At 47.8% G+C, this 23,387-nt stretch overlaps 1 protein-coding gene across 3 annotated transcripts; it reads right to left on the bottom strand.

The window, feature by feature from the left end:
* Positions 1-1,813: 1,813 nt before the first annotated feature.
* On the bottom strand, positions 1,814-20,969 carry NFAM1 (NFAT activating protein with ITAM motif 1). 3 transcript variants are annotated; one of them, XM_064702274.1, is made up of 6 exons: positions 20,621-20,969; positions 14,807-15,145; positions 13,675-13,784; positions 11,094-11,195; positions 6,508-6,594; positions 1,814-3,904 (listed from the first exon to the last, which is right to left on the bottom strand). In XM_064702274.1, exons 2-6 carry the CDS (start codon positions 15,051-15,053, stop codon positions 3,845-3,847), a joined length of 606 nt encoding a protein of 201 aa, XP_064558344.1. In that variant the 5' UTR covers positions 15,054-15,145; positions 20,621-20,969; the 3' UTR covers positions 1,814-3,844. The 3 variants fall into 3 exon arrangements, with proteins under 3 accessions (XP_064558344.1, XP_064558345.1, XP_064558343.1); XM_064702275.1 differs by having other exon boundaries at positions 20,685-20,969; XM_064702273.1 differs by lacking the exon at positions 20,621-20,969 and adding an exon at positions 17,224-17,428.
* Positions 20,970-23,387: the final 2,418 nt, after the last annotated feature.

Raw genomic sequence — 23,387 nt, 5'->3', positions numbered from 1 at the left:
TTCTGCGTGGCTGGAGCTGCCCACCCCTGGGGAGTCTGTGCTCTGAGGGATACCAGGGAAGCTGGCGGGGGCATGTGGGCACGCAGGGGACAGGAAAGGGAGCAGAGAGGACCTAGGGCACCATCTGGTGGCTTCACTCACTGCCTTCCCTAAATCCCTGTCTCACGGGGTCATCATAGGGCATGGCCAAGGGCTGAAAGAACACCAAGTCTTCCCAAGAGACAGCCCAGCTGGAACAAGAGACCCCTGCCCTTGGCCCAGACTTGCACATCTGTAGGCATTCCTGGGTAGGACAGCAGTGTAAACCAGAGCCATGGTAACCATTTTTTTTTTGGGTGCTGTTCAGTCAAGCACTTCCCTTGATAAAGAACCAGCCCTAGCTGGGTATTTAGAGATGATTTGCAGTAGAGACCCCTGAGAAGGCTAAAGAAGAGAAGACAGAAGTGATGAAGGAGAACACTTTGGACACATGTTTCACTGGCATTATCCATCACAGTAAGGTCTTGTCTGCAGATAAAGGCAAAATATAGTTTGCACTGTTTTATATGACAAACCAGTACCCATGCAAGAGCTTGTCCTCCACAGAAAAAGATCAAATCAACAAACCTCTCAAGTGCACCCTGGTTTCTGCCTCCTCAAATAAGGACTTGCTGTAAAGCATTATGAAGGAGCCCATTTAAAGGGAATAGATGACTTCAGTTTCACCAACACAGGACCAAAGGCTCATGTCTGGTGATGAGGGCAAAGGATCCTAGTCCTAACACAGCACCTCCTTTAGAAGAAGGCAGGCAGTGCATTTCCACCTCACACCACTGCTTACTTTGATAACAGGCCTCCACTTCCCTGAAATTCTGTCAATAGAAAAGGATAATTCAATACCTGGGAATCAAATGTTATACCACTACCAGGGAGCCTGCTCTGTGCATAACAGCACCATGCTGGGGGAAGCAAGTGAAGCTGAGGCCCTCAGAGACACAGTTTTTAACAGGAATCCCTTCTCAGCATTCAGTTTAAAGCAAAATGTATAGGGTGATCACAATAAGCCAGTCACTGCTTCTGACATTTGTGGAGCTGGGGAAACTGAGCCATAATTTCCTTTTTTTTTTTTTTCTAATTGCCTAACACTTAGAAATGAATACATTTCCTCTTGCTAGTAGCACTCATTTTTTGCACCTATCCTCATGGGCCACAGGGCCAGGTAAGACAAAAAGACCAAATGACAACAAAAAGATCAAGTGACTGCCTTTTCCCTGAACAAATCTCTGCTACAAAGTAGTTATACCAATATTATATAAATGATATTTCATAGTCTCTCCTACCTGTGCCTTCAGGCATTTCCTCATGCCACCTTGGAAAACTCCATACCATTTAAAAACATCCCTGCTCTCACAGCCTTCTGCTTTATGCTTTTCTCTCTACACAAGCTGTTGCTGCTGTGGCTGCCCATGGTGCATATACTAAAGAAGTGATTTTAGATTGTGGCTTCATAGCTTTAAATTTCCTTTTTCTCATGCAGCAGCCTTTTAGCCTTCCTCACAGGGCCAACCCAAAAGCCATTGAAATCAAAACAGCAACCCCCACCCTGATTTTGACAAAGTTTGGCACACAGCCCAAATCCCCACATTTGCCAGTGTTTCTTAGGAATTTTTAATTTTTCACTTAATTGATCAGAACCTGGTGTGATTCTTCCAGTACTCTAGCACTGACTGTTCTAGAATAGCATTTTCCCTTCCAAATACTGTTCTTTTATGTTTTATTTTAAACAGCTTCAGCTTTTTAATATAGAATTGTTCAGGCATAAATGTAAGAAACATGTTACTTTAAAAGGTAACAGAAACACAAGACAAATCAACTCACTGCAAAGAGAGATCCTTGCCAGGAAATTTCCAGTAGCATCCAGTATTTTTAACACTTATAAAATTTAAAAAACAAAACACAAAACCTAACCATCATTATTTTGAAAGTTTTTACTTTTCATCTAATCCACCAGCATCTGCTGAATATTTTATTGCCACACTGCAACATATTTATAATTCATCTCATCATTTCTTCAAATTTGTTAAGGAAAGGAATTGTTATACCTGCACAATCCTCTGTAAATTCTTCTGTGAACACAAATATTTCCTGGTCATATTAGTAAAATGTAAAATGTTTTACTTCAAAAATATTTATAATTGTTGTGATCACTTAACAAATTATAAATGGATCTAATAAGACATGCTGTCCATTCATTGCCTTTTCTGAAATGAATTCCTCAGCGCTGGGAAGAGAAAAAACATTTTTCTGTGGTTAAAGAAAGTCCAAATTGCATGTTTGAAATCTTTTCTAATAAAAAGAGCAAAGCAATAAGCGGATTATCTCTTTAAACATGGTATAGGAAGGTTGGAGGCCCCGAAGACATTTTCCACAGCCTCTATCTCTGATACATAGCAACATTATCTTCAGCTAGAGAGGGTCCTATGACCCTGGAGCTCAATTTTAATTTGATCTTCTTCTTTAAAGAGGTTTCTACAATTCCTCTCAAGTTATGCTGCATATTCTTATTTTGGGTTGGTTTTGTTTAGTTGTTATTTTGTTGTTGTTTTTTAATATGAGATAAAACAGCCTCAGCTTTTTGATCTGCTGGTTTGATCATGTTCTACAGCTATTTAATGTAACTCCTTCCCTATCAGAACCAGAATATGCACCAACACAAACGGTAGGCAAGTTCCAGCTGACAGGGGAGAAAGAACTTGGACAGCAAATTCACTTCTAAGGCCTCCCTCCTCCTTCTTCCAGTCGTTCTAGGTTTCAGAGCTGATCTCCTTGGCAATAATGTATGGTGGAGGGGTAAAGGAGCTTTATACTCTCTACAACAGCCAGCTGAAACAAAGGCCAATGGATTGGTTTTGATGGGGCAGAGGTACCATGCCTGCTCCCACAGAGGCTCAAAATCCCAAACGACACCAATGCCCACTGCCAAGAAGAAAAGGAAACTGGGGAGCTCCCCTAGGACTTCTGCAGGCTGGAGCCTGGCCCCAGACCCGCCTGGCTTATGCAGCCCCAGCAAGGGAGTTTCCTCACGTTCCCCCCTCCTTGAACCTCTTTCTTGTTCTGGAATGGGCACTGTCACTGAGACATGTTGTCAGGAAGGGATATTTCTCTGTGTTCCTTTTCTCCACCTTTATCTCCACCAGTGCATCCAGTCCTCACTGCTGATACTGCTGAAGGGGAAGCATTTTCTTAGAGGCACTGATTTGAGTCGCCCCACTAAGGTCGCAGCAGGCATCTGTGACTACTTGATGGGATTAGCAGATTATGAGAAAGCGTGTTTGCTGTGGGGTTCCTGAGAAAGGGAAATGGGCAGGTGGATGCTTGGATCTGATTAAACTATGCATGAGGTCCTGATGGCTGTTTCAGCAAAGCCACAAGCACAGGATCAGATGGGTGGCTGCAGGTCGGGAACATCAAGCCAGCACGCAGGGAAATCTCCGGATTGTCCTACCACTTGCAGAGGATCAACAGTTAAGTATTTCAGCCGGGGCAGGTGAGAGAAACCTTCACAGATTGCCCATTCCCAAGATAAGTGCTTGACAAAAGCAGCTTTTCTTTTGCAGCAAACAGCTTTGCTGCAAAATAGCTTTGCTGCATCAATGCAGACCGAGCCCCGAGGGATTTCAACAGATACATTCTGTTGTTAATGAAGGGCAGTTTAGAAGGGGCAAGGGGTTCACAATTCCCTCGAGGTTGTGCTCTGAAGTCAGTGTGGATCTCTCCATGTATCTGCATCTCATCAGGGATGTAAGAGAGTAGCTCTGCTATACAGAGAGATGTCTGGTCCACATAGGGTCAGGTATCTTCCCTGTTAAATATTCTCATACAACGTATCAGAGGATTCTTCTAGAGTTTCTTGCTTCTTAGGTGTCTGCAGAATGATGAAAAGGAGAAAAAAGAAATGGAGGAAAATTATTCAAAAGATGATGAATTAATTCTTAATAAGCAGACACTGACATTTGTACTGTTAGGAATGGCTATAAGTGATCTGCTGAAACAGAAGCCACTACAGTGAGAAATGCTGCTCCACCAGAGACGAACGTGACTAATCCAGCCCAAGGGATAAAGATGCCTCCTTTACTAGTCACTCTTCCCCAAAAAAACTGTCAGACAGGGAGGGGAGGGAAAATTGGACTCAGTAAGAAAATAAATCACTCTGGATTCTGTGAAGGAGGAATTCCCTGACCTCCTCAATCCTGTTTCTTCAACAGTTGAGTCTATTCCTCACGACCGTTCCTTGTGTAGACAAGGCGCTGACAGACTGATATTTTAAGTGCTGTGTGGCACAGGCCTGCTGTAAGCAAGGTTACACAGCAAGCAGCTGAAATGCCACCGGCTGAACTAAGCCCTACCTACACTAGCATTTTCTCCGTTGCCACCACCAAAGGGAAACACTACAAAAGTGCTGAGTGGAGGCACCTCCAAAGCATGCAGGATTAACCCCTTGCTATCCAAACTGGCCACCGGTCCAGAGTGACAGCATACAAATGCTCATTACAGAGGCTTTCTGCCCTGCTTCCCTTAACAGCTCCCCCTCGGTTGTGCAGCCTCCCACAGCAAGGGCTGGGCTGGACCCTCTGAAGCAGAGTGAGCCACTGTCAAGCAATCTCAGCTCCCACTCACAGGCAAACCCACTGACCCACAAGTCTCACTCTCAGGGAAAACACCCTCCTATGTTCTGGCAAAGACAGCTGGAGGACAAGCGTCTCAAGTGGTCACAGCCCAGGATAACTAAGAGAGGCTGATCAAAGTGCTTGCAACCGCAGCGAACAGTGCAAACTCTCCCGTGCTGAGCTAATGGGATCCTGCCACTCACACCTCCCTTCCTCCAGAGCAGCACAAGAACTGGGGACACTTGGAGTTGTCTGCTCTCAATGTGAGAGTTCATCCCATTCCCTCTGTGCTTTCTCCTCTCTTTCTCCCATCTCTGCTTTGACCTCTACCCCACCCTGGCTGAGGCTGCCAGTGCCAGACCCACTCACACACAGATGCTCCTCTGCTGTTGCTTTGTTGCTGCTCTGTTTTACAGACCCTCTGTCCCTCCAAGCAACGGCTGAATGGTGTGGGCCACACACAAGCAACTCAGCACAGCCTAGACAGCTCCCTGGTAGGGAAAAACCCCACACATACTTCATCTTACCATCCAGACTGAATCATTTCAGAGGGAGCAGCTGGTAAAGGTATACAGAAGAATAAACAGGATCAGAAAGAGGGCCCCTATCTAAATAATTCAAAATGCAGCAAAACACAAATGCAGGGATGCTGTCTTTTCCAGTGCATCAGATAAGACAAGCCCATATAGAACAACACATCCACCCCCTCAATAACCAGAAGCCTGCCACTGCTTTTGCTACCACCACCATGGTGGTGTCACAGCAGTAACTGCAGGAGGCCAGTGGCCATGGGACCAGACCACACAGCAAGTAGCTCTGACACAAAGGGGGCTGCTTGATTTTAGACCACCTTTTCCTAAAAGGTGGGAGTTGTGAAAATGTCTTAGACACATGTCCTTAATCAAAGAGAAGGCTGGTACAACCAAGGCAACTCTCCCCAAAAGAACTTTAATGGGACAGAGCAGCAGATGTTTTCCAGGAACACTTTCTAGCATTGGAAGAGGATATATTTTTTTAAGCAGATAAGAGGTCTGGAGAAGAAAAGAAAAATTAGGTTCTGAGGACAGGAAGGAAATGCTCCCTGGGGTGCCTGATGCAAGTTTTGTCCATATGAAACGCTGATGCCTGCCAAAGACAGGGTAGAAGGCTGCATGGGCCTCTGGTCTGCTTCATGTGGCCCCCACAACTGATTTACACCTGCATATTCCTAGTTGCCTCTATTTTCACTGGGAGTGAATATAGTTCCTTATCTCTCACTCATAATTCTCAGCCCAACAAGAAGATCCAAGTCCAAAACATATCCACACTGCCTTTTCCTGAGCACCAGGGCTGACAGCATAGACTGTGTAAGCCCAGCCTCTGCCCAAACCATCTTAGCTTCTGCTACCATGAAATGGCTCTCAGGTGCTTAATGCTGGCCAGAGGAAAGTTGTGTTCAGAGTCTGCTGCTGGTGCACAGATTCCTTCAGCCCAGAGGATGTCTCAGCTGCTTAAATAATCTGGAAAGGGCAATAACAGGACCAGCACCTGCCCAACTCTTCATGAAAGCCTGTCTTGTTCAGAGGGAGCAGTGATGCCAAACCCCTTGGTGCCTTTCAGCACACGTCACACAGAAAAGCATCTGCACAAAACCATGAGTGCCAGAACTGGTAGAGCTGCAGGAGCCAGGGTTCTGCTGGAAGAGGGAAGAGAGGCTGCATGTGCAGCCCAGCTGGTGAGTGCATGTCACATCTCATTTTCCTCTTTTGGTGGGACTGCAGACACATTTACTGCCTGCTAGGTCATAAGATTGTGTGGGGTTTCTTCCCCCAGGTGCCCAGGGCATATGGGAACTTTTCAAGAACATGGCCCTGGCCCTTACCTTCCCTGGAGGATTCTTTCTGTGTGATGGGTTGTTTGTGTTGTTCTCGAGGCTAGAATAGACATCAACTTGCTGCACATCCAGGCTCTGCACAGAGAAGAGAAAAGAAAGTAGGCATCAAATAAAATACTTAAGTTTAAGATAACTAATTACCCACTGGTTGCTCCCCATATCATGCCAGACATTTTTTAGGGACCCCTGCCACCTCCAAAATTTTGAAGTACCTGACCTTAACTTGGGCAAACAGAAAATCCTTTTCCCCTGAAATACCTACAGTGCAGCTGCATCATCATCTTTTTTCCAGGCTTACAGAGACAGGCTTTGATGTTGCCTACCCTGTGTAATGCAGTGGAGAAGAATGCCAATGCCTCTGCCTCACTCTGCTCCAAAATTGGCCCAGAATGCAAAGTTGTGCACCAGGGGGACCACAGGTAAGAGGCAGCGCTCTGCACCACCCAAGACTGTTTAGGTGCTTGACAACCACAAGTTCTTGTTCATGTTTATTCTGGGGACACAAAAGTGAGAAAATGGGAGAGGGTGGGGGTCCTGAAGCACAGAACCTGCAGAAAATTAATACAATTTCTGTTTATTGTCTGTTGTTTTGGTTTTTTTCCAAGCCAGAACTCTTCTTTCTTCTATGAGTGAGCAGAGAATTATAAAAAAATCCATATGCTCCCAGGCCCTCAAATATTACCACGGTCCCACTCAGCTACACAGAGAAACACACACACACACCCTGCATGCATATGCACCCGTTGTCCCCCAGGTAATCGTGTCACAGGAGGTGCATGTCAGCTTGAGTGATATTCCAGATCTGCCTGAAGGATCAAACATAACAATCATGAGGACTTTTCCATGTGTGTTTCAAGGATGACAGCAGGTTGCCAAGGTGGCTGTTTCTCTGGCAACAGGAAGATGGGAGGAGCTCTGGCTGCAAGAGGGGCAGATGGTATTAGTGGAGAGAGCCAGGCACCCTGTAACGCAGTGAGAAGGATGAGTAAAACATGGAGGTTTCATTGGGGGCTGCCAATCACTTGAACCCTCATAATTTCATGCAGAGTTGCAAACACTCAGCATCTTTAAGGATCATGGCCAGCAGGACAGTGCTTTGAACAGGGCCAGAGCATACAGAAGCAGCACTGGGGAACGAGCCTTGGAATAAACAGGCACTTAGACATCAGCTGACCACAGTGAATGGGGCACCACATGGCTCTCACATTCCCACTGCTACTCTGGAAACAGTCAAATTATTTCACCTGGCTGCTTCCTGCTCCCCAAAACCTACTTTCCCTACTCAGACATCACCACCATTTGCACGTGCACATGTGCACACAGAAAATTCTACTTCCCCACACTCATTTTCAATTCTCTTTGTGATGCTCACAGTGAGGACCTCATCTTGTGTGCTGAGCTTCCAGAAGCCTGGCTCCATGTCCCCTTGGCAGGACAGGCAGCCTCTTTTTCTACTCCAGTCTGAAGCTACTTGCAAGCAAGGTGCTTAACTGCCAGAAACGGTTCCCTTCCCTCCACATGCCTTCTTCCCACGCAGGCTGTTACCAATGCTGGTCCTTTTCCGGTCAGTTGGAGAGCTGGTGTCTCCAACCACCATTTGCAAGTTAATTACTTTTACTTGGTCACTGATCACCTGCTACTGTCACAGTGAAGGCACACAGGCCACTCTTCTCCCTGCTGACAGATGCCTTCCTATCCCTAAACAGCCTCCTGTCCCCCTTACACCTGGAAAAGCTCCTGTGCTCTGGAACCTGACTGCACCTGCACTGCAGGAGTTCTGTTTGCTGCTCAAAAAAGCTTGTTTGAAGTGTAAAGCAGATGAAGCAAGTCCCTCAGATTGTTATTTCCATTAACTGAGCAGCTAAGCTGGAAGTCAGAGGATATACAGGTCTGGTTCTGGGCAGTGCAGTGAGGCAGAGCTACTCTACAGCTGCAGGAGGACAGAGAGGTCAAGGAAGGCAGTATAGAGAGAACAAACTGGGTTCCCAGCTGCCCCCTTATTACCAGGCTTTTTCTACCTTGTACGCTTTTCACTGCACACAGCCACCCCCAAGGACCACAAAATACATAGTGGCACCTAGAAGAGCACTGGGGAAGGTATTTTCTCCCAGGAATGTGCAGCAGGACAGCTTTGCAGAAGGTGTGTCAGGACCCTTCCCACACCAGGGATGAGCCCTGTTGCCATGTAGGATAACACAGAGCATTTAATGAGCTGTGCCAGCCAGCTCCAACAGCATCTGTTACCTTCATGTCCAGTGCTGCCTTCTCTTGCTTCTGCTCCCAGCTTCAGGGAGGGAGGACATTGTGCTTCCCTGGCCTCACCCTCCTCCAAACTCCAACCTCTTGCTTTCCCACACAGACAACATAGCTAGCATGTGCTGGTCTCCTGTCCAGCCCCTGATCTCTGACCTCCTTCTTTATCTCACCACTGGGAGCTACTTCTCACTTGTCCTTCCTTTTTTCCCTTGCCTTAGATTACCCCAATGCTGATCACAGATTTTTCCCTTCCCCATGAATTAAGCACTGAGTTCAACATCCACCAACAGATTTTCACAACTCACCTAGTTTCAAACACAGTTTGCAGGGCTGAGTTTACACCATGCAGAGCCCAAATAAAATTTAGCTGTGGAGCATCAGAGTTATCATTCAAAGGAAGTAAGATTTGTCAACTTTCTATTCCCTTCATCTGTCCTGAGGGCCCATCCAATGCACGTTTCCATCCAAGGGCTCTCACCCTCCCTGCCAATCATGCCATGCAGGGTTGTGCTTGCTGCTCTGCACATCACAGCCCTGCTCTCAGCCTGTGCCTTGTCTGGAGCAGGAGTTGCTGCTTCGAGTCCCCCCCACTGCAGCAGTTGCTCCACAGCAGGAAACTCCCGTGGGCAGATTTGTACCCCCAGCACACAGGAGGTGGTCCCAGGCTGCTTGCAGCCCTGCCAGAGAGGGCCAGGCCACCTGCCCTGCACACCGGGCTGGCCAGGAGCCCTGAACAGCTGGTGTGTGGTTAACAGGCTTCACAGGAAGGCTGCTTGGGCCAGGTCCATAGGGCTCCTGCAAGCACAGGGGCTCAGCCAGCTCCTGGGATTGCCTGTGCTTAAGGCTGGCTCTGCTGGCTTGCTATATTAGCCTTAGTGGAGCCTGAACAGAATAACATGATGAAACATGTAATTAAGATGGAGCTAAGGATGCATGACGAGGCCGACTGAGCGAGAAATGGATTTGATTTTTTTTTTGTCTCCTTGCAGAAATCATCCACTTCAGCAGGAAACTACCCATTCGGATTTTTATAAGCCTGAATTAAAAAGAAATTACTTGATACAAATGAAAAGGTTTATAACCTGCAACCTCCTTTACCCAAAGCATTGCCTTTTGCCCAGAATAAACATATCGCATACAATATATAGTGCTCTCTTTTAAACTGCTACTCCAAAAATTAAAGGGCCACAAAATAGTGCCCCCCCCCCCGCACAGAGTGAGAAGGAGATGGGGCAGGCCCATCCTCTTGAAGGTATCTGCCCCTGATCAGGTCTCCAGCCTCCCTGGCAGATCTTTGCTCCTCTCTGTAGTACATTCTCCAGAGCTTCGCTTTGTTTAGTTTAAATGATTAATGCAGCAGAGCTCACAGGTTTTCCTTGGAGAGACTTTTCCAGCCCTTATAGACCTCACAGACAGAAAGGTTTCCTAATATGCAGGCAACATCCTTCTCTACTCCCATTTTATTCCTCCTTGTTGGTCCCACAGTTCACAAAAAAAAAAAAAACAACAAACCCTTTCCTTCTCAGTGGAGCAGCCATCCCATGGGAGCAAAAGGAGAAAAAAGAATTCATATAAAATGGAGCTGGACAGGTTGTAAATGGGATTAGGAGTCATGGTTACCTGAGGTAGCCGAGGTCTAGCCTGACATTTCAGGGGAACCACTTCAATCCTACTACCTATGACACTGTGGCTACTGGGCTCCAGGAGTGGGAACAGTCTGGGAAATGGAAAAGGAGATTCTATACAATGAAAAGGGAAATGCTTTCAAAAAAGCCTCCCTTGACTTTCTCCTTGCCCATTTCCCCCTGCTAGCTAGTTGTTCTGCTCAGGACTGCAATGGTCTGTGACACTGACACCAGTGAAGGGGCCACAGCTGAGGCCCAAAACAGCTGGGGGCTGGTCAGGGTATCATGTCTCTGCCCCTTTCCTGAGGCATCATTCTCCAGCTAGAAAGGTCATGCCCTTGTGACACTGCAGTACAAAGTGGGGCTGAGAGTCCCTCTTCCTTCCTGACTTTTGGAGATTCTTCTACCTCTTCCACCAGGAACCCTTCCTGGCCCCACACTTGCTGCTCTGTGCTGCCGGCAGAGGAAAAGGTGCTGCTCAGCAGGGCATGGGGCAAGGTTTGGGCACTGGGGAGGCCATGACCGGGACTAGGATGGAGACACACCCAGTCCTGAGAGAAGCTAAGCAGGGCAAGGTCAGCAAGAGCAGGCAGGTATGGAGGTATTGCTTCTGTTTCACATCATGACACTGGCATTGTCTGTAGCATGGCAGGGAAAGGAAGGGCTGTACCGAAGGGTGATTCTGGTACTCACATCATAGACAGGAGGTGGTAGTGGTGGTGGGCTGGCTGAAGGCAGCTGTGTTTCTGCCTTCTGTCTCAGGATATTTGGCTGGTTCCTTCTAGGGCACAACACCTGCTCAGGACAAGACACCAAATGACACATTTGGAGAAAACCACATGTCCCCAAAGCTAAATGAATACCAATGTAATATCAAAGCCAGCTGTCTGTACACCTCCTGAATGTTTCCACAAGAAAGAGTGTTGGCAGTGTCTGTACATGTGCTGGTTACTTTCCTCACTGCATGGTTAAGTGTAGAATCCAGTGACTCACACTGGAGCAGTAGAAAGGAGAACTGGGCTCTGTGTGTACATATAAAGCACTTTCACCACCAAAACCTTACTGGCTGAAGGGTGTAAGTATTGAGCAGCACAAAACAATGCTATAGGACAGGGAGTAAAGCAGGGCACTGGTCATAGTGCAGAAAGGAATTTCAGTGAGGCAAAATGCAATTACTTTTATCAGGATTTGGCAAGGAAGCTTTTCCTAATACAAAGAGTCTACAGAAGAGCACCAGACAATCATTAATGGTGACATCTAGTCAGTGATACATGGATGCACAAGTCCAGCATGGAGTTGAAGGAAGAAGGTCCCTTTGTTTGAATGTTTCTTCCATCAGATGAGTTCTCATTGAACACATTCCATGCACACAGAGAGAAGGGTTAGCTCTGCTCAGCAAGCAAGAGAAGTGGCAGAAAAGGCAGAAGGCTTTGCTAAGTATCTCTGTTCTAATTCAGAAAGAAGTGGGATGATTATATTCACATCACATGAAAACGACAAACTGCTTTCCAGTCCATTAGTAACTAAGGAGGATGCTAAATAGCTTCTCTTAAAGATAAACATTTTTAAACCAGCAGGTCTGAGCAAGCTGTGGTGAGAAATATGGGCTGTGTTCTGCAGGAGGGCAAATGTAATGACTGCACAATCTCTTCAGACCCCAAGGAGAGGCCATAAGTCTGAGATTCACTGGCCCACCTCAAAACCCAGAGATGCCAATTGGTGAGTGGTGACAGTGCCTCCCCCCTCATCCCCACAGAGACACTCTCTAGGCAAACAGAGATGGGGGCTCATCTCCAGCTGACTCCCTTTGCCTCTTACACTCCTCCCCCACGTCAGACTGCCTGCAAGGTAAGTCTCACGAGATTAGCTGGGCTGCCAACTGCTGCCGTTCTGTTTTCAGCCTGGTGATCTCTGACTGTGTGTGCTGAAACCTGACACTCCTTGGAGTCAGAGGACTGTACACACAGCACAGCTTCCACATAAAAGAGCATGCAGAGTCTGCTGTTGCGGTGGCACAGAGCAGCTTCAAGGAGTTATGGGGCACACTCTACCTAGAAACCAACAATCCCATATTCCATTCTAGAAGATGTAAGTGTATTTCTAGGCCAGCCTTGAGATTTCTGGAAGAATGCAGATGATGCTGTTGCAACACTTGAGGGTGGCAGTACTAGAAGCAGTAGGTCTTCCCCAAACAACAGGGACTCCAATATCATGACTCCAGATGGTTTTTCCACAGGGTCCATCTCATGCAGATCTTCTAGCTCTGCTTTTGGCTTTTCTTCTCCCACTCTTCAAATCCTTTCTTCCCCACTTCTGGTGTCTCCCCTCTGCTCTCAGCTTCCCAGATTCCACTTCTTTGGAATCTGGTCCCAACCTGGGACACCAGTCTGGTCACCCAAGAGGTTCTGTCAATCCAGTCTTAAGACCCTCCTAGTGTTTCCTCACTCCAGATTCCAGTCCCAGTTTCCCCCCTGAGGCTCATTATTCCAGCCTCACAGAACCACTGCTAATGGAAGGTGTCCCTGGAGATTGTATAGTCTGATCCTCGTCCCTTTATATTTTTTTTTGTTTTCCCCACAGTTATTTGTAATTTTCACACAGGCTTCCTTGGGATCCTTGCCCTGACCCTTCCCTTCTCACTCTGTCTCTTAGTGTTTTCTTTGCCAAACAGATGCCCAAGGCTTTGGTCCTCATCCCCATCACAGTGCAGAGTTTTTTTGCTATGGTGCCCGAGCTCAGGAATGCAGCTGCAGTCTCCTTGAAAGAGTAACCTCCATCTTGAAAGAGGATTAGAAATAGGGAAAGTCCTGCCATCAGGGTTGTAACAGATTTGCTCGGATGCACAGGACATTACTAGTTTAACTGGCCCCTTCACAGAAGTTTTAGGCAACTGAATTGATAAATAGATAAAAGCCATGACTGAGTGCACAAACCACAATTTTCCAAAATCCCATCACAAAGCTACATCTCCTTGAATATTCTCACAGCCAGCACACTGCTAGTGTGCCTTCTTGCCCTGTGTCAAATCCTTGCTCTGAAGTAGAGCATGCTGTAGTCAAACTGATTGCCAGAATTTCTTTAATGGGCAAATCACTTACTCATTTTGTCTTTCCTGTAATCTTTTTTTCTCAGAAAAACTTAAGAAAATAAACTGGATCAGACTCTCAGCATGGAAAATCTCAGCATAGGGACTTCCAATTCAGCCAAGGTAGAAAAAAATTGAATTAATTCCTAGAGTGCATCAGGTATTGCTTTGCATTTGGTTATTACTTGCCTTTCTTTTCCATAGAAGCAGAGCAGTTGCAGTGATGCTCAATACAGCCAGAAGAACAGTAAGGGTAACGAGGATTTCCCAGCTGTAAGAGGTATTTATGTATCCTGTATCTGTAAGAAAGAAGGTAAAAGGTTCACAGTGACAGTGGAACCCTGCTGTATTTTTAACCCTGGAAAGAGCCTTGAGAAAACTAAAATGCAGGAGTGCAGAATGTAGTGGCAGAAATGCATACACCCTTCAAAACCTACTCTGACTGAACAGAGAGCAGGGTGCAGCTGCAGAATCACACAGAAGATGCAGGGTATAAGCAGCTCTACTTCACAGAGGGAGGTGATATGAGACAAGAAATCTGGTAGATAGAGGTTGGCAAAGGTCCTTTTGTGATAGGAGCAGAAAGACAGATGGTGGAATGCACACAGGCCACACAAACTGGGAGAATGGGTTCTGCAAGTATCCTCTGACCAGTACAGCAAAGCCACTTCATCACAGCTCTTTGCATTTACATTAACAAGTTCTTCATATCCAACAGTCATTAATGCACAACCAGCCAGTCAGCAACATGCACTTCCTTATCACTTTTCTTAACATTCCTCTTATGTTGCATCAAGCTTTCCACTGCTTTCCAGTGTGCTCATTAAGTGACCAACCAACTCCCTGTACCAAATGGAAAAGAGGGAGGCATGTTGGTGAGGCCATAACCTGTTCATGAGTCCCTAAATCTGAGCATGCTGAATCTGTACATGTAGTAACTGCAAGCACCCTGATGAGTGACCTTATCAGCTGCCTCTGTCACACTGCTGAAGAACAAACCACACTGTCTTCTGAACACTGACACCTAAAAGCACTGTCTGATCCAGTGCTCAGGGTTCCTAGATAGATCCTGATTCCCATCTGGCAGGGCAGGTATAAATTATTGTCTCTTCATGTCCTCATCTGTGCATTGGGAACAGCAGAACACCTGTGCCAAGTGCATTTCAACTCTGATGGCAATTAGTATTGGGCATAAAGCATTATTCATACCTGACTTCTTAGCATGTGTGGATAGAGAAAAAGAAGATCAAAGATCAGGTTTCCATAGCCAGATACAGCTGATTTTTACCCTCCTGCCCTTACTTTCTGGTTTTTCACTTACCTCTAATAAGAACAAACACTCCTTTTCCCATTTTTTTAATATCATTCCATTTGACCTCGCAGTAGTATGTGCCAGTAGAGGAGGTGTTTTCAAGTGGCATGATTCTGTGGTCATAAGCTAAGGCAGCAGTCTTATTCTCTTCTCCAGAAGGAATGGCTATGTTTTCCACCCTACTATAGATAAATGTCTTCTGATCCAGTGAATTAATCCAGTAATAGGAGATTGAAAATTTGGTGTATTTCGGCATGTAAGGGAAGATGACTTTACAGGGGATGGATATTTCTTCCTTGAGCAAGGCAACCTGGATTGGAGGTTTCTGCAGTACATCGACATTTCCTCCTGTAAGAGTAGTAATAGATAGCAGTCACCTAATCTCACTTTTAGTGAGGAGAGAATGGCTGTCCCACAGACAGGATCACTCTGAAAATAACCATACACCAGGAAGCACACCCATAGCACGCAGTGTTGGCCCTTGTCAGAAGCTGAGTGATTCAGAGCATGTGCCCTGTGTGATCTGTCACATCTCTTGGGTAATTGCTGTCTGATCCACGATAGCCTGCTGCATTCACAGGCTTCCCCTTTTCTCTTGTGAGCTCCTCCATACAACAGCAGTACGCAGAAAGGCAGGAAATTAAGCAGGAAGTGAACTGATTTTGCAGTGGTGTTTGAATGTATTTACAGCAGGTGAATAGAAAGCAATTTTCCAAGATAAATGCTAGCTGGACATGTCCTGGTGTATAAACCACGCTCGACAATCTGGAATAAACCACGTGTGGCTGTGTGATGGCTCTGTGGCAGAGAAGGTGTTGTGTGCAAGCAGGTGTTGTCAATGGGGCTGTGTATTTCTGAACAGCAAGTGAGGAGGGAGATTGCATATTCTGTACAGAATCCAGCACCAGGGCCATGAGAAATAAGCCATAGCTTAATTACTCCAAACCTTTGCTGCTCTAAAATGGGAGCAAAGCACAAGCCTCAGTGTTAGCTACGGGAACTATCTGCAGAGGACTGCAGATCTGAAGTATTTATATGTGACAGTATCTTAGGCAGAGATGAGAGCATGCCCTTCTCAGGCTTCCTCCTAATACACACAAGGCAGTTTAAAGTGATCTATCACTGCAACTCAGTAGACAATGATGTCAGAAGTTAAAAGAAAGGACAAATAAGATGGGGAACCATACCACACTGTTCACTCCCTGTTTTATTTAATAACAAGGAAAAAAACCTAAGAGTGAGCCATTGGCTAGTAAGGAGACTGGGGTACAGGACTTCTTTGGCTCCCAGCCAAATCTGGGTTCAATATCAGGCAGTCTCTGGATCTATTTATTTGTCAACTGATATAAAACCACATATAAGGCAACTTAAGAGGAGGCTCTTTGAGAAAGGAAACTGGAAACTTACAATTCTTGTCACAAAATGAAGGATTCTTTCAGAGACATTAAATGAGAAGAGGGAAAAAAGGGTAGAGAGAGAAAGTAGGGGATGGGCAGGCTTTTCCATTTATGCTTTTGATGGGATTCCCTGGGGTTCTGCATCTATGAGCAGGCTCATAACAAGGTATTAAAGCTGTCCCAGAGCACAGCCAGGCTTGCTTTTCTGTCACCATGGACTAATGCTGCATCACAACAGCAGTGTCACCTCAGCACAGCAGGAGCTGGCACTGGAAAAGGCAACTCAGACTTAGCACTGCTGAATGCTGAGCACTGAGGATTCGTGGTGGGGGACAACAGTGGAGAGCGGGCACAGCTACTGCCCCGAAAGGACTGCTGGGAAGTACCATATGTTAAGGAAAATTCTCTACACGTCACATAGCCAGGGACAACAGCCTGACAGTAAGGAAGAGCTTAGGTTACAACACCAGAGAAAGGTTCTTGGCTGTAAAAGCAACTGAGATACAGTACAGTCCTCAGGGACATGCTCAATCCTCAGTCCTGTGTACACTAGTTACAATAATATTATGGAAAGGTGGTAACAAAATCCTGCAAACACTGGGAGTGATAACCCAAGTAGCTTATTCTGGGCCATATTTTTCAAAATTATTCATCATCCTTCTCCCCATCTCTATACAGCAGAACACACATGAATACTGTTTCTACATGAGACACAGCTAAGCACTACTTTAACAAAGGAGAGGAGAGATCCATCTTCTCACATTATCCCAGAAGCAACTAGGTTGAAAAGAACATACCAAGGAAAAAGCCAAACCATTTTATTTAGGTTATCTAACCCTTCTCCCACGTTCTCTCGTTCTTGAGGATTCACTCTCTTAGCTTTGAAATGCTTAAAAGACAGAAATAGCAGCAGCGTGCAAATTCCTAGAGGGGATCTCTGGAAATTAGCAAAAGACAGCAGCTGGAACTGCTCTAATATGAAAAACATGAGAGTAAACAAAAGGAATTAAAAAGAAAATATTTGTTTACCTCCACACTGAAGCAACCAAAGAAACAGGAAGATGACTTTTGGATTTGGGATCATGATGGGGAGGTCAAAGGTGGCAAGCACGCACCCAGACCCAAAGATGCAGAAGGCACAGGAGGTGGGGGTTTGTCAGGTATTTTCATGCCAGGGCAGCTGGTCGATGCCCTCCTGTTTGCCAAGGGACAGGCGAGATGTACACACACTGCATTTGGCAAGCAGTTCCTGGCAGACACGAGCTCTTCTGCTTTTTGGTCAGACTCCACCCCACACCAGGGCTGACTTCTCTGCCCTACAACGATGGTGTCAGCCCTACCAGCGGGTGTCCAAAGACCAGACCACAAGCACTTTAACACACTGAGCTTTGCTTCCTGATGGCTGTAAAATATCGCTCGCATTTACAACGAACTTTGTCACCTTCCACAACGTGGGGGATCGCCTGTTCTGCCTTCAACACAGAAAACCAGTATACTCATGAGTAGTCAGTATAGAGCAAAGGCTGTACTGTACCACTGACTCCATAAAATGGCCCTCCACAGCCAACTTCTCCACTAGGTCACTCCAGAGGAAGGCACTCACATTCACAGAGTGAGGACAACCAGACGGCGAATTCGTCCCGAACAGCTGGACCATTTCAGATCCACACCATGCTGGCTCTGAATCAGCTTCACAGTGCAGGCAAGCTTTAAGTAATCTATTGTAGGCAAATCTAAGGAGAGCCTTTTGAAGAAGAAAAACCACGTTTTGTGGGAGGCTCCTGCCGCCTATACTCACGAAGAGTCTTTGATTTTCAATGAATGCTTGTTTTTTGCTAAGACATCTGCAATGCAACAGCTGAGCAGCATCTGACTCATAAAAACTCCTGTGGCTGAGAGGTCTCCACTTCTCTTTAGGCAGCTTCCTCCTTTCACACTTCTTGTGAGACAATTGCACTGTCCACAAGAAAGGACTTGCTGCAACTTCAAGGGTGCCCATTCACATGGGGGGCTGTGCTGCAGAGACTGGTGGGGGATGCTCACGTGGGGAAAGACCTAAGGCAGCAGATGAGCCTGTAAGCTTTGTGTATTCAAAAGCGCTATCAGTTGTTTTATGCCTCCAGACTTTGCAGGAACAAAGTTTACTCCAAAAAACCTTTGGTTTACAGCATTGTTCCTCCTGTTCAGACTGGGCCAGGTCCCCTGGAGGAAGGGGTCTTGACACAGGGGAAGGCATGTGCTGCGTGATGCCCAGGGACGGCTCCAGTACCTCTCTGAGAACCCTGACAGATGGGGAGAGGAGAAAGTGGCTTTGTGTGGCTGGGGCAGCAGCTGCACTCCTCCAGGGAAGGTTTAGCTCAGATTAGCCAAAACCAACTCCTCTCCCCAAGACATGCTGATGTGAGCTGCACGGGGCTGGTCTCAGCTGGAAATCACTCCTCACAGGTCTTAATGCTGAGTAGCAAGGACAATCAAAAGCAGTAACAAGACACTTGGGGCCCACTTGGTATTTCAGATATGGAGGCACAGATCAGGTAGCTGTGGCTCTGGGGTCACAACAGCACCTCAAGGTAGTCGGGGCAGGGAGAGAGAAGGAAACAGAGGCTCACTACCTTCCTGTGGAAGAATAGTGAGGGCTTCGTCGGCTCTTATATCATGCTCATCCCCATGGTAGCACACAGCTTTGTAATTTCCAGTATTGATGTATTTCTAGAGGACAGAACATGCTGCTCCTGCCAGTGATGTGTTTTAACTGTTATCAGCATTTATCTGCTTCAGGAATTCAGGGTGATAAGTGGATTAAGTGAGGTAGGTTCGTAGGGCTGCTAGGTCAACATCATCCTTCTGTCCTTTCTGTTCTCTTCCTATAAACAATCCTGGTGCCACTCGAAATGCCAAGTCCTAGAAATATCCCTGTCTGGAATTTAAAAAAAAAAAAAATCTAGCATTTCAAAAGAGATCACACACAAGACTCAGCTGTGGGATTAAAGGCACAGCCAGGCCAGAAATACTTTCACTGCTGGGATTTGCTATGGTAGAGCTCACTGAAAAGAAATGGCTTTGAAACGACTACCCAGCAGCTATTAACTGCGAGACAGGATGACATTCTGTTCCTTAGAGCCTAAAGGGAGCCTGAATCTTTGAATGTTAAATTCTAATTCAATTTGGTCTGGGGATTCTGAACTGAGTTTTAACCCTGGAGACATAAATGGAAGGAAGATGAGGAAAAGCTGGGGAGTTGCTATTACCAGCCAGTAGCAGGACTGAACTGATCGCCCCAAAACTTACGTGGAGTAAGATACCTGTGCCAAAGGAAATCAATTAAAAAGCTTCAAAGGAACAGGTCACTGTATGACCTTCACTCATGCATTATACAATGCATGGGTGCATGTGAGCCAGTCTCTACAGCACGATGAGGAGAGAACAGCCTGGCCAGCTGCAAACCCACCACAGCACTGACTGGCCAGGACCTGTACAGCTTGGTCCTTCCTTTAATGCAGCAAATGCTGACACTTCCTGAAATTAAATACGGGATTGGGGTAGATTCAAGCCAGTTTCTGCCTATAGCTGAAAAGTGGATATTAATTTCACTGAAGCACTTTAAAAAGCCCACAATAGCAGCCAGCAGTCCCAACCATGTTCAGCACGCATGAACAACAAGTTTGGGCAAGTGCTGCACCTACCAGAAGTGCCTGTTCACAGCTGTCTCCAATGTACACCCACAAGTCAAGGCACACACACGAGCCCACACATGCCCCCACAGCCAACTCCAGGGAAAGCATTAATTCAAACAAAAAGGTTGCTGCTAGCCAAGGCAAAAGCAATGCTGCAGAGACCACAACAAAGCCTCTTTATTGCTGAAGCGTTTAACACCACAGCCATCCAAAAGAGAAACACCGCCTGGCACACAGAAAAGCTGCAGCAGCTCAGCGAGCCTGACTGCACAGAGCGCTTCAGAGCATTCCCCAGCACGGCAGCTCTGGGTTTGCTGCCTTGTCAGAGACCAGCTCAAACCCCCATCGCTGGAAAGCCAGCCAGCGGCAACATGTGCACCTCTGAGGATTCACAATCTCTTTGACTCATCTAACCCCAGACTCCAGGGCGTAGAGTTTCCCTCTTGTCTGGCAGCAGGAGCGATAGCGAAGCCAGCATGAGCAGGACCGTACCCCTGCCAGCATTTTTACCACTGTTGTGTGTCGAGTGCCTCTCAGCAGGGCTGGATGATGCTGAGGTAAAAGCTGCCAATGCCCTCGCTACGTTTCTACCCATTGAAATGCTGTAGGGAATGATCAGTGACTTGATGGGGAAACAGAAAATTAGAGGTGCTGAAACCATGGGGAAGGGAGGGGACAGTTCTCTAATTCCCTTTCACCAGCAAAACAAGTCTGCCTCAGAAATCACCCACTCCTGCTTTTCCTCTGCTCACCTGCTGGAAAGATTCCCAGGAACTAAGTTACCACCACAGGCCTGACGAACACTCGGGGCCGTACCTCAGCCTCGCGGCGAATCCCCCCCGTTCTCCTTCACTGGCTCCTTGTGTGGCCAGCGGGAATTCGCCTGGTGGGAGAGCTGTGCCTACTCAGGGTGATACCTTCCACAAGAACATCTACCTGCCGGGCCTGGGGCTGACACGAGGCCAGGGCGAAGCGGGCCATGTTAGGTCCGCCTGATCCAGGGGGTTAAATCTTGCCGGGGGCAGCCCCCCGGCCCCTGCGGGAGGCCGAGCCGCGCTCACGGCGCCCGGTGCGGCCGTGCCGCGGTGGCGGGGCGGACAGGGGCGGGCGGTGGCCGCTCCCGCCGACCCGCGCCCTCGCCCACAAGATGGCGCCGCCGCCCCGGCCGCCCCCTCCCTCCTTCCCGCGCCCGCCCACCCACCACGGGCCCAGGGCACCGGGGGACCGGAGGAGTTGCAACCCTAGAGAAAACGAGCACAACTAGGATCCACTTAAGGCAAAATTAATGCTAATTAACCGTAATCAACAGCTCGAGGAACAACTTCTACTCGGCAAGCTGCAGATACTGCAGTCGCAGTTCGCCCGTCAGGCAGGAGCAGCAGAAGACGGATGTGGAAAAGGAAAATGAACCTCTGTGCCGCGGGTGTGACCCATCCCCGCTGTGTCCTGCCCTCGCCGCCGCTCTCTGCGCCACAAGTCTCTGTCCCCGCCCGCAGCAGCCCAGCCCAGTCATCCCCCACACGCCTCTTGCCCCACCACCGGACCCTCCCCTCCCCTCGCAGCCCCCTCTGGCAGCGGCAGCCGAGCCGCTTCTGCCGAGCCCTTCTGGGGGGCAGCAGCTCCAGCCGGGGGCAAAGCACAGGGAGCCGCCGGCAGCGTAGCCTCCAGCCCTGGCACCGCCTCCGCACTCACAGCCGTCCCTTCTGTGCCGAGGGTGCTCTGGGAACTCCTGCCTGGGCTAGTGAGGAACACAGTTTTATTAGGAATGACAATTCTCAGCTTGCAGAGGCCTCTTGGCACCACGCGTGGATGATTTCCACCACAAGCAAAGCCCAAGTGCCTATTTCATCCCAGTGACCAGTGATGCTGCACTAGTCAAGGTGCTGGTAATGGTGTTCAGCTTGCTGTGGCTGTCTCAGCAGGGGCAGGCTCAAAGGAGTGTCCCCACAAACAGCCACAGACTCACACACCTCGACAGCCCCCATGGGAGCATGAGTACAGGAGTAGCCGGCACACAGCCCTCCCACGGTCACAGGATGTGTCACCAGCCCCTCAATGCCACGACCAGGCCAGCCCAAACTTTCTCCTATTAGCAGCAAAAATGCTGAGGTGGGATGCTGGGAAGAGCAGGGCATGCTGCCAGCAGTGCTTTCCTAAAACAGGAGCCCCTGAGCCCATGCTGCATGCCTTCAGGTGTGCACATCGGGCTCTGAAAGTGTCCTGGGTGAAGGGCTGTGCATCCCCCCTGCTGGGGGTGAAGGGGGACAGGCAGGAAGTTTGGCAGGTGCTGGATATGCTGTGCAGGGCACACACAGGGAGGATCATGTTGGACAAGATGGCAGCAGTTGCAAGGGAGCCGCAGGACTGGCTCCTGCCAGCAATGGCCTCGCCAGATGGCCCTTCTGTCTGTGCAGGAAAACTCCTTGGGCCTCAGCCCTGCCTGGAGCCAGCCAGTTGTGCCAACCCCAGCTCCCTGCAGCCTGGCAACAGTTTCTGACTGCCCCCAGGTACCCAAGCCTGCCCCACAGCTGACTCTGAATCTAAGCTCCTTCCCCCTGAGCTTGTTCAAGAAATCCCTGCGCTCCCTTTCACCCAAACCACCACATTCCCTTGCCTGCTCTTTCTCTCCCTTTTTCTGGCTTTTGTTTTTTCTTTCTTTTTCCTTTTAATGTCTTCCCTTTTTTTGGTTTCTTTTTGGGACCTTTTCTTCAGCCTGCAGGAGCTTTTCAGCTCAGGACATTGGGAAGTAGAACAGGCAGCACAGCTGCAGTGACCCTGGGAACCAGCATGGACCCCCACAGCAGACACTGGAGTGCACTCACACCCCACTTTAGATTGGCACAGGTTTCCTCATGCACTCCAGTCTTCTGCCAGCTCCCAGGAGGAAAGCTGGGAAAGGATTAAGTAGCTAAGTATCTTATTGGCAAGAGAATATATTGTTTTTTCTTTCTATTAATTCCTCAGCTTTGCTTTGATTGTGGACTGTGGAGAATATGCAGGCTGATACAGCTGTAATAGCACACCCTCCTAGGGTGGAAAAACATAATTTTGCCACCAGGCCCTATTCTGGCTATGAAAACTAAATAAAGGATCCTGGCAAAAACATGTGCTGGAAGAACCACATCTCTGCTAGGATTTTTGCCAATACAGAAATGTGTTTCATTCTGTTTTCCTCCCTACCCCTGAATTTCCCACCTGCTGTCTACATTCCTGGCTGACAGAACTACAGGACAAGGATTTGTAGTTTTGACCTTATGCAAGAGAAACAAGCTTGTTTTTCAAGCCCTTACAGACCACTGCTGAGTGCACTGGGAGCATCCAAGGCTGCTGCAGGCCATGGGGAGACCTGGGAGGGGTTTTGTGAACCTCCCTGTGGGCCTGGAGGTAAGGCACTGAGCCTGATGCCCCTCCAACCCCTCTAATGGAAGGAGGTCTCCTTTCCCTGGAGAACTGCATGATGACAGGTGTGAGTCCCACAGGAATGAGAAATGCAAAAAACCCTGGAGTATAAGAGGAAGC

Source organism: Zonotrichia leucophrys, chromosome 1A, assembly GCF_028769735.1.
Source record: "Zonotrichia leucophrys gambelii isolate GWCS_2022_RI chromosome 1A, RI_Zleu_2.0, whole genome shotgun sequence".
Classification (NCBI taxonomy): Eukaryota; Metazoa; Chordata; class Aves; order Passeriformes; family Passerellidae; genus Zonotrichia; species Zonotrichia leucophrys.
Note: the sequence above shows the minus strand (reverse complement) of the source record. Positions and strands in the feature narration are given on the sequence as shown.

Excerpts from the sequence above, each read along its gene's own strand:
- NFAM1 (XM_064702273.1), bottom strand. The coding sequence starts at position 17,278 with ATGATCCCAAATCCAAAAGTCATCTTCCTGTTTCTTTGGTTGCTTCAG. Across the intron at positions 15,146-17,223 it reads TTGGTTGCTTCAGTGTGGAG|GAGGAAATGTCGATGTACTG; the intron begins GTAAACAAATAT and ends CTACTCTTACAG. Across the intron at positions 13,785-14,806 it reads AGTGTTTGTTCTTATTAGAG|ATACAGGATACATAAATACC; the intron begins GTAAGTGAAAAA and ends TCTTTCTTACAG.